This window comes from Ictalurus punctatus, chromosome 11 (assembly GCF_001660625.3).
Source record: "Ictalurus punctatus breed USDA103 chromosome 11, Coco_2.0, whole genome shotgun sequence".
Taxonomy (NCBI): domain Eukaryota; kingdom Metazoa; phylum Chordata; class Actinopteri; order Siluriformes; family Ictaluridae; genus Ictalurus; species Ictalurus punctatus.
The window spans coordinates 12361199-12382213 of record NC_030426.2 but is presented as its reverse complement, the minus strand read 5'-3'; the positions used below and the strand labels follow the sequence as shown (position 1 = coordinate 12382213).

The window sequence follows — 21015 nt, the reverse complement described above, 5'->3', positions numbered from 1 at the left end:
ACTGTAAAGAGGATCATGGTTAGAGATTTGCAGATGGTGATAGCATTTTACATGCAAATTGTACAATTACATTGGCATATTGTACAATTAGATGACACCTCCGTATTAACCAACCATTTGGAAGATGTGCCAGAAGAAAGTCTTTTTTTTTTCAACTAATTAAAAACATAAGCACCTGGAGTGTGCTGGACGCTGCTGGAATTTTGACATGAACCAGGTTCTCTGGTCAAATAATACAAAAAATTTTGAGATGGGGGGAAGTTTTTGAGATGGGGGGTCTTCCAAAGGTTCTGGGAACTTTGCTAGGATACATGGGATCATGGACTCCATGGCTGCCTCTGCCGAGCAGCTACAGCTGGGTCATGGTTGGATCTTCCAGCAGGACAATGATCCCAAACATACATCCAAATCCACACAAAAATGGTTCATTGACCAGAGAATGAAGCTTTTTTTTTCTTGCGGGTTGAGCTAATGACGAGAGTCCACAAGAGAGTTCAGGAGTGATTCTGTATTCAGGAGTCTTAGATTGTTTTGTATTCTCCAATCTCATCAAGCATTACAGGAGAAGACTGTAGGGAACGTCGTATAGTAATGCTGATGGCAATATTCTCTTGGCTTACCTGATAACCATCATTTAAAAACCTGTCTAATTACAAGGGGATGCACGTGGTGTTACTTAACTGCTGCATAATTACACCTTTAATACAAACATGTATATTAAGAGGTCATATGCAACGCTTATGCTTTTGGCGCAATGTTTTAAAATATATTTTAAGTAACTATATGTTTATATTAATTATGTACAAGCTTAAGTTAAATACATCTGCCCATAATACCATTAAAATAACTATAAGTATTGACTGTATGCATTGACTAATGTTACATAATGGTGCAGTTAGACTTTACTGACAAAACAACTTCTATACTGTGGCTGTAAGGATCTCATTATCATCTCTCCCAGGGACCAAAATAGAACTCTAAAATGTATATCACAGTTAAATGCTAACGATGCCACTAGTTACCTCAGTCTGTGCAGCTTTATGTGCTGAAACTTATGAATATGTCCAAAGAATAATTGCCAGTTCCAGGTGTTTTTGTGATCTTTTGTTCTCTATCAGTGAAAAACTAGACTGCAGTTGGATTCAAACTTCTACAACAAGTCAGTCACTCTCAATGCACAGTCTACAGAATGTGAATATTGTTACCAAGCAATTAGGATGGGTGAGATTTTTTTCACAATTCAGTAGCTAGTAATACCAAAACTAGTATCCCAATACCAATACAGACACTTTAACAAGCCTTTTTGCGTGTATATATAAACGTATATTTTAAAGGAAATTTAGTGTTTTCTACAATGATTGAGTCTGTTCACTTTGGGTTCTGTTTACTTACAGAAATAAACCGTATGACTACAGTGCTGTGATAAAGTATTTGCCCCCATCCTGATTTATTCTGTTTTTGTGCATATCTCATACTAAATCTCATACTTTGTTAAATCTAAGATAAAACAAAGGCAACCTTAGTAAACACAAAATACCATTTTTAAATGATGATGTTATTTATTGAAGCAAAAAAAGTTATCCAATACTAACTGGGCTTGGGTAAAAATGTATTTGCCTCTGTAGTTACTAATTCCCCAAATTTATGAAACTGCATTCATAATGGGGTTCAGCTGGACTAGACACAACCTGATTACTGCAAACCCTGTTCAATCAAATCAGCACATAAATACTTTTTCAACAGCATGAAGATGGTTAAAAGTTCTTATCGATTGACACACAAAATTAAAAGAAATTCCAGAAATGATGACGAAGAAGGTGACTGAAATACATCAGTCTCTGAAGGGTTACAAAACTATTTCAAAGGCTCTGGGACTCCAAAGGACCACAGTGAGAGCCATTATCTCCAATTGGGAAAACTCAGCACAGTAGTGAACCTTCCCAGAAGTGGACGACCTTCCAAAATTCCTCAAGGAGCACAGCAACTACTCATCCAGCAAGACACAAAAGACCCATGGACAAGATCAAAGGACCTACAGGCCTCTCTTGCATCAATAAAGGTCACTGTTCCACTATTAGAAAGACACTGGGCAAAAATGGCATCCATGGAAGGGTGGTGAGGCAAAATCCACTGCTAACCCAGAACATCATTAAGATCAGTCGAAAGTGGAAGTGTTTGGAAGACAGGGGTCCCGTTACATCTGGTATAAACCAAACACAGAATTCCACAAAAAGAACATCATACGTACGGTCAAGCATGGTGGTGGAAGTGTGATGGTGGGGGATGCTTTGCTGCTTCAGGGCCTGGCAGCCCTGGGCAGCTTGCAATAATTGAGGGAAAAAATGAATTTTTGAATAACCTAAAGGAGAATTTCCGGTCTTCAGTCCATAAATTGAAACTCAAACCCAACTGGATTATGCAAGACAATGATCCAAAGCATAGGAGTAAATCCTAGTCCTAGAAGTAAGTGAAAGACTGATCTCCAGTTATCGGTAGTGTTTGGTTGCAGTTATTGCTGCTACATATGGCACAACCAGATTTTAAGTTAAAGGGGGCAATTAGTTTTTCACATTGGTGATAGGTGTTGGATAACGTTTTTTTTTTTTTTTAATTCAAATAAAAAGTATCCCAGTATCCCTTAGTACCTCAATACCTGGAAATACAGGTATCTATTGCTATAACAGTTGGTATAGAGTCTGTATATTCCAACACAATCGGTGACAAACCAAATATCGAAATATAGTTAAAAATTCAAGTTAATTTTTGTTATTTTGGTATAGACAATAAAATGTCAGTTTTGAACTATCATGGTAGATCAATTTGTGTTAGATATAAGTACGAGCATTTAAGGGTTAATGGGCAAATCCAATGTTGTACAGTTGAAATTTCCACAGAGAAGAATGAGAGCTGAACCGCTCTGCAATCTACCAAATGAAGGAGTCTGATTCACAACCTGCACTTGTCAGCTTCAGCTAAGCGTCTGTGATTGATAAGCCTCTAATTAAGAAATGTGCGCGCACACACACACACACACACACACACACACACACTCACTCACTCACTCACTGCTTAGTTGTTATGGAATGATAAATTGATAAGCGTGTGAGATTGTGCTGAGCAAAAAGCTATTTGTCTGTGTATGCAAAGTCCATAATTTCCATCACTTTCACACATTTTTGCTTGATTGCTTTAATTAACTGATGTATGCAAAGCTCCCATATCTCTGTCTAGAAATACTATGAATTGCACAGGGTAGGTTCATAGTGTAACCAGGGTTTAAAAATAAATGAGGTTCATTTTAGAACACAAGCATACACATACACACTGACACATAAATGTGTGATCTGACCCAGTAGACAGCTTTTGACCTGCCCTGGAGTATTAAAAGACACCGCTGTTTACTGAACCACTGACTGATTTAAAACTGCTCAAAGAAAGACCTTGACTGATGCAACATGAGAAGGAAAGAACAAAAAAGACCGGGTGCATTAAAATTGAGTCCTGCTAAGACCGTTTAGTATCAATTTCTGGCTAAACAGTACATGTCATACATGTTCATGGCACACTGCATGCTTATTTGTTTACGTGTCTCTTTACTTCGTCACAATGATATCATTATGTCATATCCTATATGAATGGAAACGACATTAGGATGACATATCTGTCTTTCTCAACAACGTCAAACTTGAACACTGAGACACAGGTCCTGTGACATTACTGTGTCATACCTGTGTGTGTGTCATCAGCGTCTTTGTCATTCTCCGTTTCCTCTTCTCCCTCTGTTTGCTTCTCGAGGAGTTCAGGCACAAAGAAGCTGCCCTGGTTCTCTAGTGGGCACATGTAGTGGATTATATCCCCTTTACAGATCTCAATGAACGGGTATGCAGACAGGCCTCGTTCCTGAAGGAAACAAACAGGAAGAGAGAACAAAAATCAGATATATATATATCACTATTGTACTGCGTAAAGTAGAGCGCTATCATTCTAGCCAGATACAAGTATACAATAGAATGAAATAGCATGGTGCAATATGTTATAGGAAAGTGACAACAAGATAATATCTGGACAACATGTAATGCAAATTAGAAAAGCAATGATATAAGTAATTGAACTTCACCTATGATACACTAAAGATTTTTATTTTTAAAAAAAAACTAAGCAAAACAATAAATGCAGTCTATAAAATACCGTCCACACCAGACTGTTAGCCTTTAATAAGTTAAAGCTGATTAATTCTTTTGATGGCCCTGTACTAAAGCCCTTTGCTGTAGCTCATTAATATTCCTTCACAGTTTACTGATCAAATCCACTGATCTTATGACAGCGCCACAGCTTCTTCACCAACCCCACAGACTTTACACCAATTAGGCTGCTTTAACAAAGCTTCCTTGTCAAGTTGAAGACCACAAGTAACCGCAATAACACGATGCTGAGAAAGCCATGCCAAGCAGAGAGTCTTGCCCGGCTTGCTGCACAAACAGAATGACTTTAATAGGAATGAGTTTGTAGTTTTCGGATCGCTTGATTACAATCGCCTCCAAATATTCACGTCAGGACACTGTGTCCAAAAGGTTCATGTGCAAACAAGAGAACATGAATTTTAGGCCTATACTTCATTTGTAATAAAAGTCACACATGTAAGGGAATGTTACTGCATTTATTATATCTATTAGCAATATTCTAAATTTCAAATAATCCTAAAATGTTTCCCCAAGTGCTACTAACATGAATCGGAGGCATATTCAGATTTCATGTTAGATCCACAAAGAGGACACGTCCTCTATACATCACCGGAGTGGCTGTGAAAAAGTGCAAATGGGCTGGAAAATCTGGAGCTGATACAACTTCAGTTACATGACTATCAGTCAGGAAATAGGCTATAAAAAACGAATTCAACTGACTGGCGCATTGTCAATGTCAGGCAAAATCACATGGGCAATGAAAGGGTAGTGGAATAAAAAGGGTAAGAGGGAGGGAAGTTCAGCAGAACAAAAGAGTCAGGTATCAGAGCATGAGGAGATGGACAGTGAGAAGTGCAGGGAAAAACGAGAATAGAGGTGGAACACTTATCTGGTAGGGTGTTATACATAGCTCTCAAGCTCCACATCTCACACCCAGTTATAGCTGATTGATGGCTTTTAATCTAATCTTCTGTGAAAGAACTATGTACTGTGCAGCATGAACCGCCTGCTACGGATAAAGTGTGCGCCCCCCCGGGGGTCCGCATGTAAATGAGAGTGGATCTTCTCCAAGCAGGAGAGATAATGAGTGGGGGCGGGAGAGAGAGTAGAGAAGTAGACAAAGACAATACATCGCACACTCACGTCTCTACAGGAAAAGGTGTCAAAAAAAAAAAAACCCAACAACCTGACAGAGGAGAGAAAGAGCAAAGAGAGGAGAGTAGTAAACATGCCTCCATTTCTGTCTTCATTCTTTCATGCAAAAACAAAAGCCCTTACAGTGGCACAGATAGTAAATGAACAGAGCTCATGTTGATCACAATTCTAATGAAAATGAGATGAAAAGCTTGAAATCAGCATTCCTCAGCTTAATCCATGTTAATCAGTTCTTTCTGCACACAACCGTGGCCACATTATTTACACTACATTGAAATAAATAATTGCACTGATGAAATCTTTGGATTTGCATTCATTCAGGTTAATCCAAGTTAATCATGTATTCCTGTACATCATTTACATTAATGCGTTTCACATATAATTAAAGCTCGATGTTGAGTTTATATGCAATAGCATGAAACCCATGAGCTTTGTTCCACATCGTGAAACTGCCTGTAGATCCTCTTAATTTATTATTGTACATCTTGCAGTTGGATAAACAGAAAAGTTTTTTTTTCTTCTTCTAAGGCACAGGTTTGTTTAGTATCCAATATGCAAGGATTATACTCTGACAGAGAGACACTTCAGAGTTCACAGATGTCAAATGGAAAACGCAACAGCTTTGAAAGAAGTTATCTGTAGAAAGCCATAAATAAAGTACAACAAACCCAATTACCAATACGTTAAAGGACGAGAATTATATGAGGGCTGGCAGTGTCACTGTTATAATGAGCTCGTTTCAAAAATAGAGCTGCACATACAGTACAACATAGAAGAACATACAACCACCTTGTCTTCATTTGCATCAGATTACTAAATGCATCACTGATCTACGGTGAGCAATATCATAATATCCTAATTAACCGAAAGACCCTCAATATATTTCTAATATAGATTACTATCTGTTCACGCACAGAGCAGGACTCAGCTGGTAATCCAATTACCAATAACATGAGTTATTTTACCAAAACATACACACTTCTACACCCGTAGTGCAAACTTGAGTCTGGTTGTAGTACATATACATTGGACATTAACAGAATACCACTTCTTGTAATTGCTGCACTCATTAGATTCAATATTCTAAGAACAATACCATCTAGGTAGCATGAGAATATGAGCGTAGAGCTGATGTAATTTCCTCTAATTTTACAAATTACTTTACTGTCTTGTCACATGGATGAATTTTGCAATGAAAGGCAGAACATGCCAAAACTATTAACATTAGGAGCACTTGGAATAAAAGTGGTATAGGTTTTCATCTTTGGGCTGTTAATAAAATGATCTCCGCTGCATTTGAAAGCGATCTAAAAAATGAATTTCACCTAAATCATCAGTCACACTTCCGGTCAGTGAGCATTTGTATGGCTAGTGCTGCCCCTGGATGTTTACTAATGTAGTCCAAAATATCAGTGTCGCTCCTTTTGACAAACAACATTAAACTGAAGTTAAACCCTTGTTCACTCCTGGGATAAGATTACTCTTTGGCTTGGAAGTCTTATCATTTAAATCTATATTATGCTATATCTATCCCTGACTTGGTAAGTGTATTAGAGATTGTACAATTTTAAGGAGTCTTTTAATTAACAACTAGGCTTAATCCTGGGGAATTATACACTATTCAATATGCAGTATCTCACAAAAGTGAGTACACCCCTCACATTTATGTAAATATTTGATTATATATTTTCATGTGACAGCACTGAAGAAATGACACTTTGCTACAATGTAAAGTAATGAGTGTACAGCTTGTGTAACAGTGTAAATTTGCTGTCCCCTCAAAATAACTCAACACACAGCCATCAATGTCTAAACAGCTGGCAACAAAAGTCAGTACACCCCTAAGTGTAAATGTCCAAATTGGGCCCAAAGTGTCAATATTTTGTGTGGTCACCATTATTTTCTACCACTGCCTTAACCCTCTTTACATTGTAGTAAAATGTCATTTCTTCAGTGTTGTCACATGAAAATATATAATCAAATATTTACAAAAATGTGAGGGGTGTACTCACTTTTGTGAGATACTGTATTTGTACTCACTGATGCCGTGATTGGCCAGCATCATTCTGACTGACAGGTGAGAAAGGAAAGTCTCATCTTTCAGGGCAATTGACACTCTTTTAGACTCCTAGCCAGTGATGAACCCGGCATGGTCGGGATTAAAACTCATCTCCTGATGATAGAATCACATTGTTGTTGCACCACTTGGGAGCCCATGAACTTGAAATGAAAATCTTTTTATAATACACAAGAATAAACTTCAGTAAACTCTGCATTAAATATACATTTTAATGAAACTTTCCTCATGCAGTTTGTCCGATCCATATGATGAACAAGGTTGCCTGTGCCAGTGTTGTCAGTGCATGCAGCAGTCTCAACTCAAATAAATCATCTGCTCAGAAAAAGGAAATAAACAAACATCTGCTTGATTAACCATGTCTGTTGTAATTGGACCTATGCTTCTGGCATGAGCGATTTTAATTATGCTGAGAGAATTCTTCATTTTCCTCCCTGGCCTTCTCATTAGAGGAGCCTCATCCTTCTGTCATGGCTCCAGGCCACAAGTTAGCTAAGCCAAAGAGCATGACTCCACTTAGGCAGCACTGGGAGTGTAATCAGGCTGTAATGAAACACAGCCACAGGGTGGAAAGCAGGCAGGAGAAGCTCGCTGTGCTCTTCACATTACTGTACTCTCATCAGCACTATTTACTATGGCAACTGGATGACTAGATGGTTGTGGTCAGGGTGGAGGTACTGTAAAAGTTACTGCAACTTACTTTACACTGCACGTTTTATGCCTTAGCTAAAGCTTAATGGAAAATAACTAGCTAAAGAAAAAGAAAGAAACCAGCTTCCACAGCCTCCCTCCAGGCATTAGTCCACAGCCCCCCCAAACCCCAAACATTCACACATGTTGCTTAAACAAAAACAACAAAAAGCGGAAAAGACATGGGAAGTGGTTGTTTTAGTAAAGCAAGCAGTGACACACTTGGGGAAAAATGTGTTCATGTCATCATCAACTTTGCTAGTATGAAGAAAAGTTGAAAGTCTCTCAGAGTCTCACGGATTGGCAAACATTAATATTACAAAACATTATAGATATGTGTAGGATTATCTAGCTAGCTCACATGTTAGCAGGAACTACACTGCAGGGCTATTTACACTCACTGAGCACTTTATTAGGAACACCTGTACACCTACTCATTCATGCAATTCATCATCTAATCATCCAGTCGCGTCGCAGCAGTGCAGTGTATAAAATCATGCAGATATGGGCAAACAGCTTCAGGTAATGTTCATATCAACCACCAGAATAGGGAATAAGTGTGATCTCAGTGATTTTGACTGTGGCATGTGCCAGATGGGCTGGTTTTTATTATTTCTATAACTGCTGATCTCCTGGGATTTTCACACACAACAGTATCTAGTGTTTACTCAGAATGGTGCAATAAAGAAAAAACTACTGGGCAGCAGTTCTGCGGATGGAAAAGCCTTGTTGATGAGAGAGATCAATGGAGAATGGCCAGACTGGTTCAACCTGACAGATAGGCTACAGTTACTCAGATAACCACTGTGTACAACTGTGGTGATAAGCAATCACATCTCAGAATGCACAACACTGAACCTTGAGGCACATCGGGTTCCATTTCTGAAAGCTAGAACAGGAGATTCACAGCATGAAAGTGCACCTGTAAAATCTGCAGGAATTGTTTGATGCAATCATGTCATCATGAACCAGAATCTCAAAGGAATGTTTCAAACATCTTGTGGAAGCCATGCCATGAAGAATTGAGGTTGTTTTGAAAGCAAAGGGAGACCCTATTCAGTATTTGTACACTATAATGTTCCAAACAGCAGTGAGTGTATATATGCCTTTAAGTATTAACAGTTTTTTCAGACAGAGTACTATTACATGTTTTTTGGTATTCGTTGATACAGATACTAATATTAACATGAATAACCTACTTAGTATTAGTCAGAGATTTAATGGAACATTTTATTTTTTTGACTCAGTTATTAATTAGCTTACACAGCTTCTATGAAAAGTGCACGTGCTACCAGAATAGTTCTTTATAACATTAGCTCATTGATTTTAAATGATAATGAGTCTTTATTAATCACATACACACTACAGCACAGTGAAATTCTTTTCTTTGCTTACCCCAGAATTTCAGGAAGTTGGGGTCAGAGTGCAGGATCAACCATGATACAGCACCGCTGCAGCAGAAAGGGTTAAGGGCCTTTCTCAAGGGCCCAACAGTGGCAGCTTGAACCCCTGACCTACCGATCAATAACCCAGAGTCTTAACCACCACTGCCTCCTGCCAAGCCACCACTTGGCAAACAGTTAGCTTGAATCAACTAGAGTTACAGTACTAGAGTTACATTTGTATGCTTTATTGTGCAGAAACAATATATTGGGTAAAGGCTGTTATTTTGTACTGTGTACTGCTAGCACTGAACACCTTGTGCTGAGTTTTATGTTTAAGATGTTCATCAGGTTACTTATATTGCAGGAAGATTCTCTAGTTCCTCCCCTTGAAATTTTCGCAGAGTAAAGTCTGCTTTGATCACTAATCATTAAAAATGTCCAGATCGCTGGCATTTTGTGTCGTCTGTTCATTTGCGTGACAATGTACACCATGCTTGTGTCACATAATATCATATGGTATGAGACTTTTGTGTCAAAGTATCATACCGATACCCAATACCAATAACTATCAATGCATTTGTAAGTTTAATGTCCTTTACTGCCCTCAGCTGTCTTTACGAATGCAAAGCAACACCGATATTTATCCAGCGCATACTCTGAGCTCTTGAACGGTCTAAATCTCCTGGCACTCCTTTATTCTCTTATTATGATTTCTTGCATTAGTCTACCGCGGTCTTTTCCTTCTAGTATGTTTGCACTTCCTGCCCACTGAGCACAGTGTACACACAAAATGATTCACAGGCATGCATGGATGATTTAATGTTCTACGAGTTAACACATTCAGGCCAAATGTGACTTCTTTTTTTTTTTTTCTTCACTTCTTCGGATTTGAGCCAGGCACAGTCAGAGGTACTGGAGTTCTTCTCTGAGCATATATTACTGATTGATTGCTGTCAGAATTTGAAGAAAGGCTAACCCCAAGCACTTAACCCAATTTTAACAAAAAAAAAATCTGACAGTGCGGCTTTAGTTAATATGCAGTTTTTGTGTCATGTCCCCATGATAATTTGAAATGTCAAATAATTTAAGATTTGAAAAACCAAAAGAGAGTAAAAGAGAGTGAGACAAATGAAAGAAAGGGAGTGTGGAGGCTGTTACCATAACCAACTTCAGCCTTTAATTACTATCTCAGAGTTTGCTGGGTATCATTACCTCTCACTCAGACCTGACAGCATGAGTGTGTTGTCGCCGAAACAGATCTTAGTTTGGGAGATGAGATAAACAAAAGAGAGGAATCAAGCAAACAGATGGAAAGAGTAAAAAGACAGTTTAAAATCTCTTTCTTCACCATCTGCAAATGTCCCAAAGGTAAATGCCTAGGTAAAATAACCACGATTATTCTAGTGCCTCTACCGAACATGACACAATACACCTGTAAATGTAATTACATTTATTTCTATAGGACTTACAATGACAGTATCACAAAGCAGCTTAATAGAAATCTGGATGTAGATTTAGATCCCTATTGAGCAATCCAGAGATGCAAGGAAGAACTTCAAGAGATGACACAAAGAAACCATGACAGAAACAAGACTGAAAAAGAAACCCATCCTCTTCTGGGTGACACTGAATAGTGTGAATATAAATGAATATAAATCATTACCATATACAGGTGCAGAAGAGTAGTGGCTAACTTCCCAGTGAGTTTAATGTTGAATGTCTCATTCTTAGATTTCCTAAACAATGACATTTGAATGGAGAGAACCCATCCAGGCATACTCTATAAAAATGTAAGAAATATCAGGATTATGCAGTGTTTAACCACTGCTTAAAATGATATACATGACATGCAGAAGACAATCAAGCTATCAAGAATTCACATTCTTATTGCATTCACAGTACAACGAGCCAAAGAGGTCAGTAGCCTCCACAAATCAGCATGCTGTAGCAACATAATGCTGTCAGATCATAGGGAAAAGACAACTGACAAATCAAATCATTAGAAAATTGGCGAGAGGAAGGGGGAAAACACACATGCTAAAGAACAGCAAGCCAAAACTGACTGTTCTTTATCAATTAGCAACGTGAGGAAACGTAATTAGATGTTCCCTTCGGGATAGGAAATGGTTTTTATAGTCTGGCGCAGCAGCATCCTGCATCAGGATAATTGGAAATTTCATTAAGAATCGACGTGCAGGAGAGTTGAATTTGGCAAAAATGCTCTGGAAAACAATTCATTTAAATTCCTTTATGTGTGTGAGAGAGAGAGAGAGAGAGGAGCAGTGAGAAAAAATGATCATGAGGGATTCACAAGACAGAAGGAGTGACACAAAAGAGGTACAGATTAAAAAGAGAGATGAGGGAGGACTGAGAGATTAACATAGTAAGTAGGAACGAGGAAAAAGAAGAGGGATTTTGACTGAAAGAGAGCGAGAGAGAGAGAGAGAGAGAGAGAGAGGCCCCAAGAGACATGTCGTGACTATGTTCTCCCCAACAGCTGCTCCATGCATGTGACTGCCCCGAAACAGAAGGAGTGCAGAGCCAGGTAAGTGCCAGTAAGCCTTCAATCCCTGTCTGATCCACATTTTACATAATCCACATTTAGTGCATCTGGGTGATTGTGTACGAAGCAATGAAGTAAGACTGACTGTCATTCACCAGTTGATCACTATATATGATACTAGGGAAAAAAAACATCAATTATTTGCATTAGAGGCAAAAAAAAAAAAAAACCCACATACTGTAGACTGCAATTTCATATTGTACTTTAAAATACTTAAAGGAGAATTTTATTCATCTTTATTCATAATGGATATAGTACAGTCATTATATGTACTATGATAAAGTGTCAAAAAATGTCCGTAATAAAGCAAGCACGGTAAGAGCAATAAACAGTGTAGTAACACATTGTTAAGAATAGAATTTTTAAAAAATCATCACCAATGGGTGTAATAAATAACTAATAAATCAATTAGTGAGAAACCGCAAAATACCTCTTTGTCGGAAAACTAACTAAAGGTAACACGTTATCGCTGAATGTTACAAAACTGTGACTCCACCCTCCTTCCTTCCTTTCCTCAGAGAAACCTTCACCATATCAATGATTACAAATGGTTTTTAAATACAAGTCTCGGTGTAAGTGGTTACTACAGAAACGATACGGTATTAGAAGAGTGCATTAGTACAGTATAAACCTTGCAGCCAGAAATGCTGACTGATCCATGCTATGATAGAAAATTAATCATCACCTTCCGACCAATTAGAATTGACTTAGTTTTCAACAGTGCTGTGGTATAAGCAGTCATATTAGAATAGATAGTGAATATATGGTAGAATATTTAGTATATGGTATACAGAATATATCCCTCTTGTCAAGAGATAAGTTTAAATGACATTGCAGCATCCATGACCACGAGTCCAGCAGAGCATAGCTGGCCCTGCAGTCTGGGTGGGAGGGGTGAAATCTCTCCTGGTGATCAGAGATGCTGTCCAGTCATAGATATTTGTTAACTCCTTAAGCTCACAGTAGGACACTTAGCACTTGCCTACAACCATGCTGTATATAATAGCTGTTTAGAAAAAAACAATTCCTGGCGGAAGTTTAACCGTTCAGATAGGGTATACTCAGACACCAGATCAAAGTTGGAAATTTAGAAGGAAATAGCACAAGCATTGAAAATGCCCATTTTCACCATCAGGGCAATAAATGAGAAGTTCCAGTCAACTGGAAATGTTATGAATCAACCTGGAATTGTTGAATTGTCTATATTGTCTCAACGCACTGTGAAGAGGATGGACTGACTGGGCAAAAAATCTCCAAGGATCACAGCTGCAGAATTGCAGAAGTTAGTTGTGTCTTGGGGTCAGAAAGTCTCCAAAACTACAATCTGAAGTCACCTACTTCACCACAAGTTGTTTGGAAGGGTTTCAAGAAAAAACCTCTACTCTCATCCAAAAACAAACTCAAGTGTCTTCAGTTTGCCAGACACTACTGGAACTTCAAATGGGATCGGGTTCTATGGTCAGATGAAACAAAAATAGAGCTTTTTGGCAAAAAAAAAAACAAAAAAAACACCAAAGGTGGTTTTAGCACACACAGAGAGGTAGCCATATGGAAAAGTACCTCATGCCCACGGTTAAATATGGTGGAGACTCTTTAATGTTTTGGGGCTGTTTTTCTGCCAATGGACCTGGACATTTTGTTAGGATACATGGCATCATGGACTCTATCAAATGTCAACAGATATTAAATGAAAACCTGACTGCCTCTGTAAGAAAGCTTAAAATGGACCAGGGTTTGATCTTCCAGCAGGACAATGATCCAAAACATACATCAAAATCAACACAAAAATGGTTTACTGACCACAAAATCAAGGTCCTGCCATGACCATCCCAGTCCGCTGACTTGAACCCCATAGAAAACCTGTGGGATGAACTGTAGAGGAGAGTCCACCAGTGTGGACCTCGTAATTTGAAGGATCTGGAGAGATTCTGTTTGGAGGAATGGTCTCAGATCCCTTGACATGTATTCTCCAACCTCATCAGACATTATAGGAGAAGACTCAGAGCTGTTATCTTGGCAAAGGGAGGTAGCACAAAGTATTGACTAAAAGGGTGCCAATAATTGTCGCACATCTGTATTTAACAAAGATAAAAAAAAATTGGATAAACCTGTGTTTTCAATTGTTTGATATCCATGAATTTTTGAAGAAAAGATAAAAAGGTTAAACAATAAAGACAATTTTTCACAGCCTTCTTTGCTCATATTTACCAAGGGTGCCAATATTAATGGAGCGCACTGTATAAATGTGATCTTGTGATCAGTGATCTTGACCATAGCATGGTTATTGGTGGCAGACAGCAGACAGACTGGTGTGACTATTTTACAAACTGCTGATCTCCTGGAATTGTTTTGCACAGAGGTCTCTGAAGATCACAGAGACAAACGAAAAACAAAAAACAGACCACATCCAGTGAGCAGCCCAGTGGCCAGACTGGTTCAATCTGACAGCTGAGATAAGGAGACATGCAGACAGACAGACAGACAGACAGACATACGTATATGCTGTGTTGAGAATGAGAACTATGATGAATTTGTTCCTAGACAGATGCAATGCAGTGAAAACAATGATGTTGTATTATATTCAGATTCATAGTGTGATAAAAATGATTAAGCTTGCTCTGTGACATTTTGAGCCAGAGATGAGCGTCATAAATATAGAATGACTGAACAGGCCAAAAACAGCTGGCACATCTGCTTCCTGAAGGTCGACTATGACAATGAGCTCTAGCTCTCTTGGAACAGCTACTGAGCTGAGGGGCCACACAACGATATGAGAGACAGTAAATGGACAGACAGAGAGACAGAAAAGGAGAGGAGGAAAAAAAAAAGACATAAAAAGAATGAAAGGCAGAGATATTTGGGATGTAAGGGATGGCAATGGGAGCATTTTAGCCACAAGTGGAAAACTTTTATCCTCCAGCCTCAGACACTATCTATTCATCCTCATTTCTACACAACGTCGCCGGCAACTGAAAAGATATCGGTGTCTATTCTTAGCCTGACCATTTTTCACAAGGATCCCCAGGCAAAACGCAGACACAGGATTTAATACAAACACTCCTCATGGTGACAGTCGCTGACAGTCCCACAAGCCCTTTCTCCCTAGCCTATACTCCCATATGCCGCTCTCGGCAGACACACGCACACGCTCATCACACAGATCTGTGAGAACAGCAGCAAACTCCATTTCTCACTTCCAGGAGTGTTCAATTGTGACTGTCCCTCACTGTCACTCGCTACACAGGAGTGATGTATTTTTAGCTGTCATCATCGCACCTTTATGTTGCGTCCGTGCGGGCATGTCCGAACCACATGCGCACCTCCCTTAGGGCGATTCTTAACAGAAAAAAAATCCTCACACAGGAGGCATGTGCTGTAAATTGGACTGGACTAATTTATAGAAATGGTGACAGTAAAGAACGGTGTGTGGGGAGATAGATGCATGTGAGCGAGTGGGCATGTGGATGTGGGAACAGTTTATATGTGTCTACAGTGATCAGTATAAAGCTACTAATGAACGGTAACTGTGGACACTCAATGTAAATGGAGGCTCCTGAGTCTACAGAGAAGCTGATCAGAATACATCTACACTCACATGTTTCTCTGATTCTGAAAAAATCACAAATCTTTTTTCAATTCCTCCTGCTGCAGCTCTGTTTCGAAGTCTGAAAAAATATCACCTGCCACCACTTAACTCTTTCCGCTAAACAGATTTTTATGAATTTACATATTTTCATGCTCTAGGAAAGACAGTCTGAATACTGTAGTCTTTTCAAAAGGTCAACTTTCTTCAAAAGCACATCTTTACCTTACAGACTTGTACACAGATGTGGGTAGTAACACGCTACATATACCTCGTTGCATACTTTTACTTTTTAAAGTAGGTTTAAACGGCCATACTTATACTCTTACGGTCATGTTATGGAGGCTGAGATGGAAGCAAATGCAGGTATGGCAGGTTAATAAAACAAAACGAAGGACAAAGGATCAGGCAGAAAACAGTCCAAGTCCAAGGCAGGCTAGTGTTAAACGATCAGTGAAACAGGCAAAACTACGCAGAACAGAGAATCGAGGACAACAGGGTAAACAAAGTCCATAACCAGAAAAGCAAACACGAGGTAAGGCTTGGAAATATGACAGAGACTAAGCAACTGAGCGTAATACTTCACAAGGACTAAGTGTTTGAACAGTCTCTTACATAGCGTGGTTGTGAGTGCTGTGAATTGGATGCAGGTGTACGTGATTAGAGTGAATGTGAGTGTTCTGGGAATTGCAGTCCATGGTGGCCATGTTTGTAGGCCACCGTTCTGGATGGGAAATGTAGTCAATGGTTTGCTGTGATATGATACTTACTCAAGTAAATTTTTAATCATACTTCGCTACATGGTGGCGGTCCTCCGTTACTGTTAATGTTAATTAATATATGTAGTTTTAATAACGTTTAATGTTAAAATGTTAAGAAAAGGTTCTTGGGTTTGAACTAAAGTCTGTGTGCTGACAGATTTATAGCAAATAGTTCTGCTATTCAAGTTGTAATGATAGTTTTATAATTACTTGTGTTGTTCTATTTGTAGGTTTTGATCTTTGGCCAAGAAAAAAAAATAGAAAGAAATGTAAAGATACTGATGGAGCTTTGAATTAACAGTCTGTATCATCATAACTAGGGCATGCAGCAGGTTACTACCAGCTTAGTGAGCCTTGTTAAAGACTTGGGAGTACAAGTAACCTTTAAGGTTCTAAGGAAAAATCTATTTATGGCCGTGACATGAGTCACCAATGCATGAGTTTTATTCAATTTTTTATAGGTCAAAGCATTAGTGCTTAGGGTTTTTATTATTATTATTAGTAGTAGTAGTAGTAGTAGTAGTAGTATTTTTTTCCTTCTTTCTTTTAATTATTGTATGAATGTGTGTGTGCATGGCATATCATCCAGGATGCATATGTGTCCCAGGATAGGCTCTGGATCCACCACAACTCTGACCAATGCTCAATAAAGTTTGAAGATCTAATTATTATTATTATTATTATTATTATTATTATTATTATTATTATTGATGGTTTTGTTATTATTATTATTCCTTTTTGATTACTCAGCTTTTGCTGGCAGTATAACGAGAGTCCACCAAACTCCTTAGGTTTTTACTGTGCGATAGTAAGGACTTTTGGAAGAACGTGGGCTGTACCAAGTAATGCACTAGTAATGCATTTGCGTTGCTTGGCAGTTCATTGATGCATTTCTAAGAGAATCAGTCGAGCAGTGCCTAGAGCTCTGACTACAACCACAATTACACAAGCCCTGGTGTTCCACATACGGAAATCTCAATCTCAAGGTCCTTGTATTTGCTTTTTATTTTTACCCCTTTCACCGAGACATATGCATCATCTAGGATGGCTATGTTATTATTATTATTATTATTATTATTATTATTATTATTATTATTATTACTACTACTACTACATCTCATCTTCCCAACCTACATTCTAGCTTTCTATGTGAAATTCTGGGACAGAACAGCAGTAACAGGAAATATCTAGTAAACAACTCCCTGATCTAGCCCTGTACAAATACAGGCATGTTTTTAGCAGTATTTTAAAAATGTATTATTATTAAATAATCTTCATCTGGGTAATAACATTAACAATAATAGCAATTATTTAATGGCACATTCCACGTAAAACATATCATCGCGAATGGGCTGCCAATAAAAATTCTATTTTATTTATTAAGAAAACGGTTGTTGATAGCACTGATCCTTTTGATCTACATGGGATCTGTTGTATATGGTTCTTTAAAGAGTGCTTCTACATGGCAACAACAAGGGTTCTGCTTTTGTTACCAAGAACCTTTTTTGATGCTCTACAGAACCGAGTGCATCAGCTAACAAGCACTAAATGGTGATAAATTGGGTGATGATAAAATGATGATGGAACATAGTGCCTGTACGGTACCTTAACGAAGACGAAGTGTATGTTGATGCGTGAAATTCTGGAGGGAACGTCGGACAGCGTGGCATGGGGATGTAATGACGTGTGCTGTTAAAATGTTCTAGAACATGTAAAACGGGAACATGAAAGGAGTATTCTAAAAGCAACTCATGTAAACACCTTAATCACAATATTGTCTTATTCAGAATAAGGTCAATAATTAGATTATTGTTGTCCATGTAAACGTAGTCAGTGTTTATGTGCTTCTTCCTGTCATATTCACTTTTCTAGCTGAGACAATATAAAGTTCTCTTCAGGTGGATGAAAAAACTTCAGCTGTTACTCTGAACAACTAAATACTGATACTTGAATATTTTATTAATCAGAACACATTACTCATTAAATTGCAGTGGGTGCACATGACTGAACTGTGACCAAGTCTTAATATGTGGTGCAGAAAAGTCCACACACTACAAAATAAAACTCTCAGCACTCTTTGACATGGAATGAATACATTTTTTTTTTTGTTAGACCTGGGCTCATTTAATATACTCTAACATAAAAAAAAAGCATTATTTAACTTTATACCACAACGCTGGTGAATTCTCGATTCTGATTGGCTGACAGACATCCTGAGGTGCGAAATTATACAGCTAAAGTAGTTCCAGTCAGGTCTTGACCGATTACAGAGACAGAGGCACAATTTCTCCATCACTGTAATACCTTTCGTAACACAAAATTCTCTAGGCACTTAACACAGTTTTTCAACCGATCAGAAACAAACGAAAATGCTGGTGCTACTGGGGCGGAGTCACGCACCTGTTGCAGCGAAATTCATTCATAAGCTGTACATGCTCAGAACCCAACTACTGCTCTGATCACATCTCACTGGACAATCCTACACACTCACTTATTTACACATTTCTAATTTGTCTTGTTGTATTTTCTTTTATTTTATGCCATTAACGTACATAATAATTGTAACCTTTATATTTTTGCCCTACAAAAAAAAAAAAAAAAAAAGATCGATATCTCTCTCTCTCCAATAACTGCATATCAGTGGCTCAAGCCTCTGTTACTAGGTCGAAAATGATGTTTTGGAATTAGCAACAGAACAGATGGGATGCGTAATATTTATTTTCCTAATAATTCGAGGGCCTGTCATCAATTATTCCTTACTTCAGTATCAGATTCATTCTGCTCATCCTCGGAAACATGGCAAGAAGCAGGAATACACCCTGAATCACAGGACACCTTGCACACACACTCACACACTCCTTCATACCTAGGAGCAAGTTACCTAGGGGGGAAACTTGCAAAGATATGGGTATAACAGGAAAACTCTTCACAGACAGTGACCCGAGCTCACGATCATAAACGGGGACCCTGGAGCTGTGAGGCAGCACCACACCGGAATGACACACACACACAAAAAAAACAGCTGACTGCTAATGTTTATATACTATTAGGACATAAAGAGGATGAGAAAGAAATGGAATTTGCACCAAAAAGACATTTTATATGTTACATTTTACATATGAAGCTTTTGTCTCTTTTCAGAGTATTCGTCTTTTGATTGTACTGTATGTATTTAATTATCTAATTATTTATTCATCTGATTAGTCACCTGTAGCACTATTCCACAATTGTTGCCTGAAGGCTGTAAACTAAAGGCTTAGTGGATTTACCCTTCAGGTGCCTTTGATAAAGAACTCATTACAGTCTCATTAGGATCTGAAACTTGCCAGTCCATAAATACAAGCATCCAGCTGTTTAGTGGACCAGTTATTTAACTGCCATTTTGTACCTTTCTATTTGATCTGTACCACTACGAGTGATTATTAAAATATGCAGACCTCCATGTTTTCAGAAACTGTCAAGGAGTGCAGAATAATGGTTCAGTTGTTAGTGACTCATTGTTGTTCATTAGCTCTTTTCACATCGCTCTAAACATGTTTCATTCCTTATCCATACGGGCCGCTCTCTCGGCTCTGGTGCTGTGAGGCTTTGAGTGCATGCAGCTCTCTCTGATATCCAGAAGATTGTAGGGCGTTTTGCTCAGACTTTCCACGCTTGCATGGATTGCTGCCATTCTGTCAGGTTATTATGCAGTTTTTCTGTTTTCGTTTCTTCACCTCACCTCATCTCTTCAGCTGACCTTTATTAAACTGAACTCCTTTAAAGTTCCCATCAATGTGTCATTTTAAACCATTGTATAATAATACATTATTATTAAAAAATAATTATTAAAAAAATTCTAAAGACAGATCTATGAATATGCATTAATATGCAAAGTAGGAAATGTCTCTGTGTCCTACTGCGCTCTCATATACCAAGTGCAAAACAGATACCGGTACTAGTAAACAGCTCACATTTATCACAGGCAAACATGAGTGGGATTTCAGTAACAAAGCACTGATTTATATTTATTTAAAATCATCCAAATTGGTTCAAATATAACAGTCATAATTTCATTCATCACTAATGTGATTTAACATGCAGGTTGTGTTGGTAAAAGGTTCTAGATACCACATCATTCTTTAATTCACATATTGTTCATGATTGGTTAAAATCTGTGGAACATATTATGCGACGTCACTAACTTGTATGCACATAAACCTGTTTTTTTTCTTACAGAAATTTTGTTTTACCCAAACACCAGTCATGTTCTTCAGTCCATCTGTCCAATAGAACCGTTCACACCATCACACAACCGTCTGCTGCCTCATTCAGAGCTCTAAAATAATATTATGTGTGTTATTATGCAGTATATTGGCTTCATAAAGAATCAGAAATGAAGTAGAAGATGCAAATAAGCAGCTGTTGTTTATAAATGCTCAACACTCCTTTCACATCACGACTACAAACAAGTTAAACTACATTCCTGACCAGAACAATATAAATGCTGAAAAACCTTAAGACAGTGGTTCTCAACCGGGGGGAGAGATCGGAAGGGGGGCGCAAATTGTATTCAAGAACAAAACACAGACAGGGTTTTTGTGTACTAGGTGTATTTTATTGCTTTTCAATAAAAGAAAG

General features: G+C 38.2%; 1 protein-coding gene across 1 annotated transcript in view; it reads right to left on the bottom strand.

Annotated features, from left to right (window-relative positions):
- Positions 1-21015, bottom strand: part of tex264a (testis expressed 264, ER-phagy receptor a) — an 81880-nt gene that overhangs the window by 5957 nt on the left and 54908 nt on the right. Inside the window, exon 3 of the mRNA XM_017479879.3 lies at positions 3729-3900. Within this exon, the coding sequence (XP_017335368.1) occupies positions 3729-3900 (172 nt within the window). The remainder of the gene's footprint in view (positions 1-3728; positions 3901-21015) is intronic.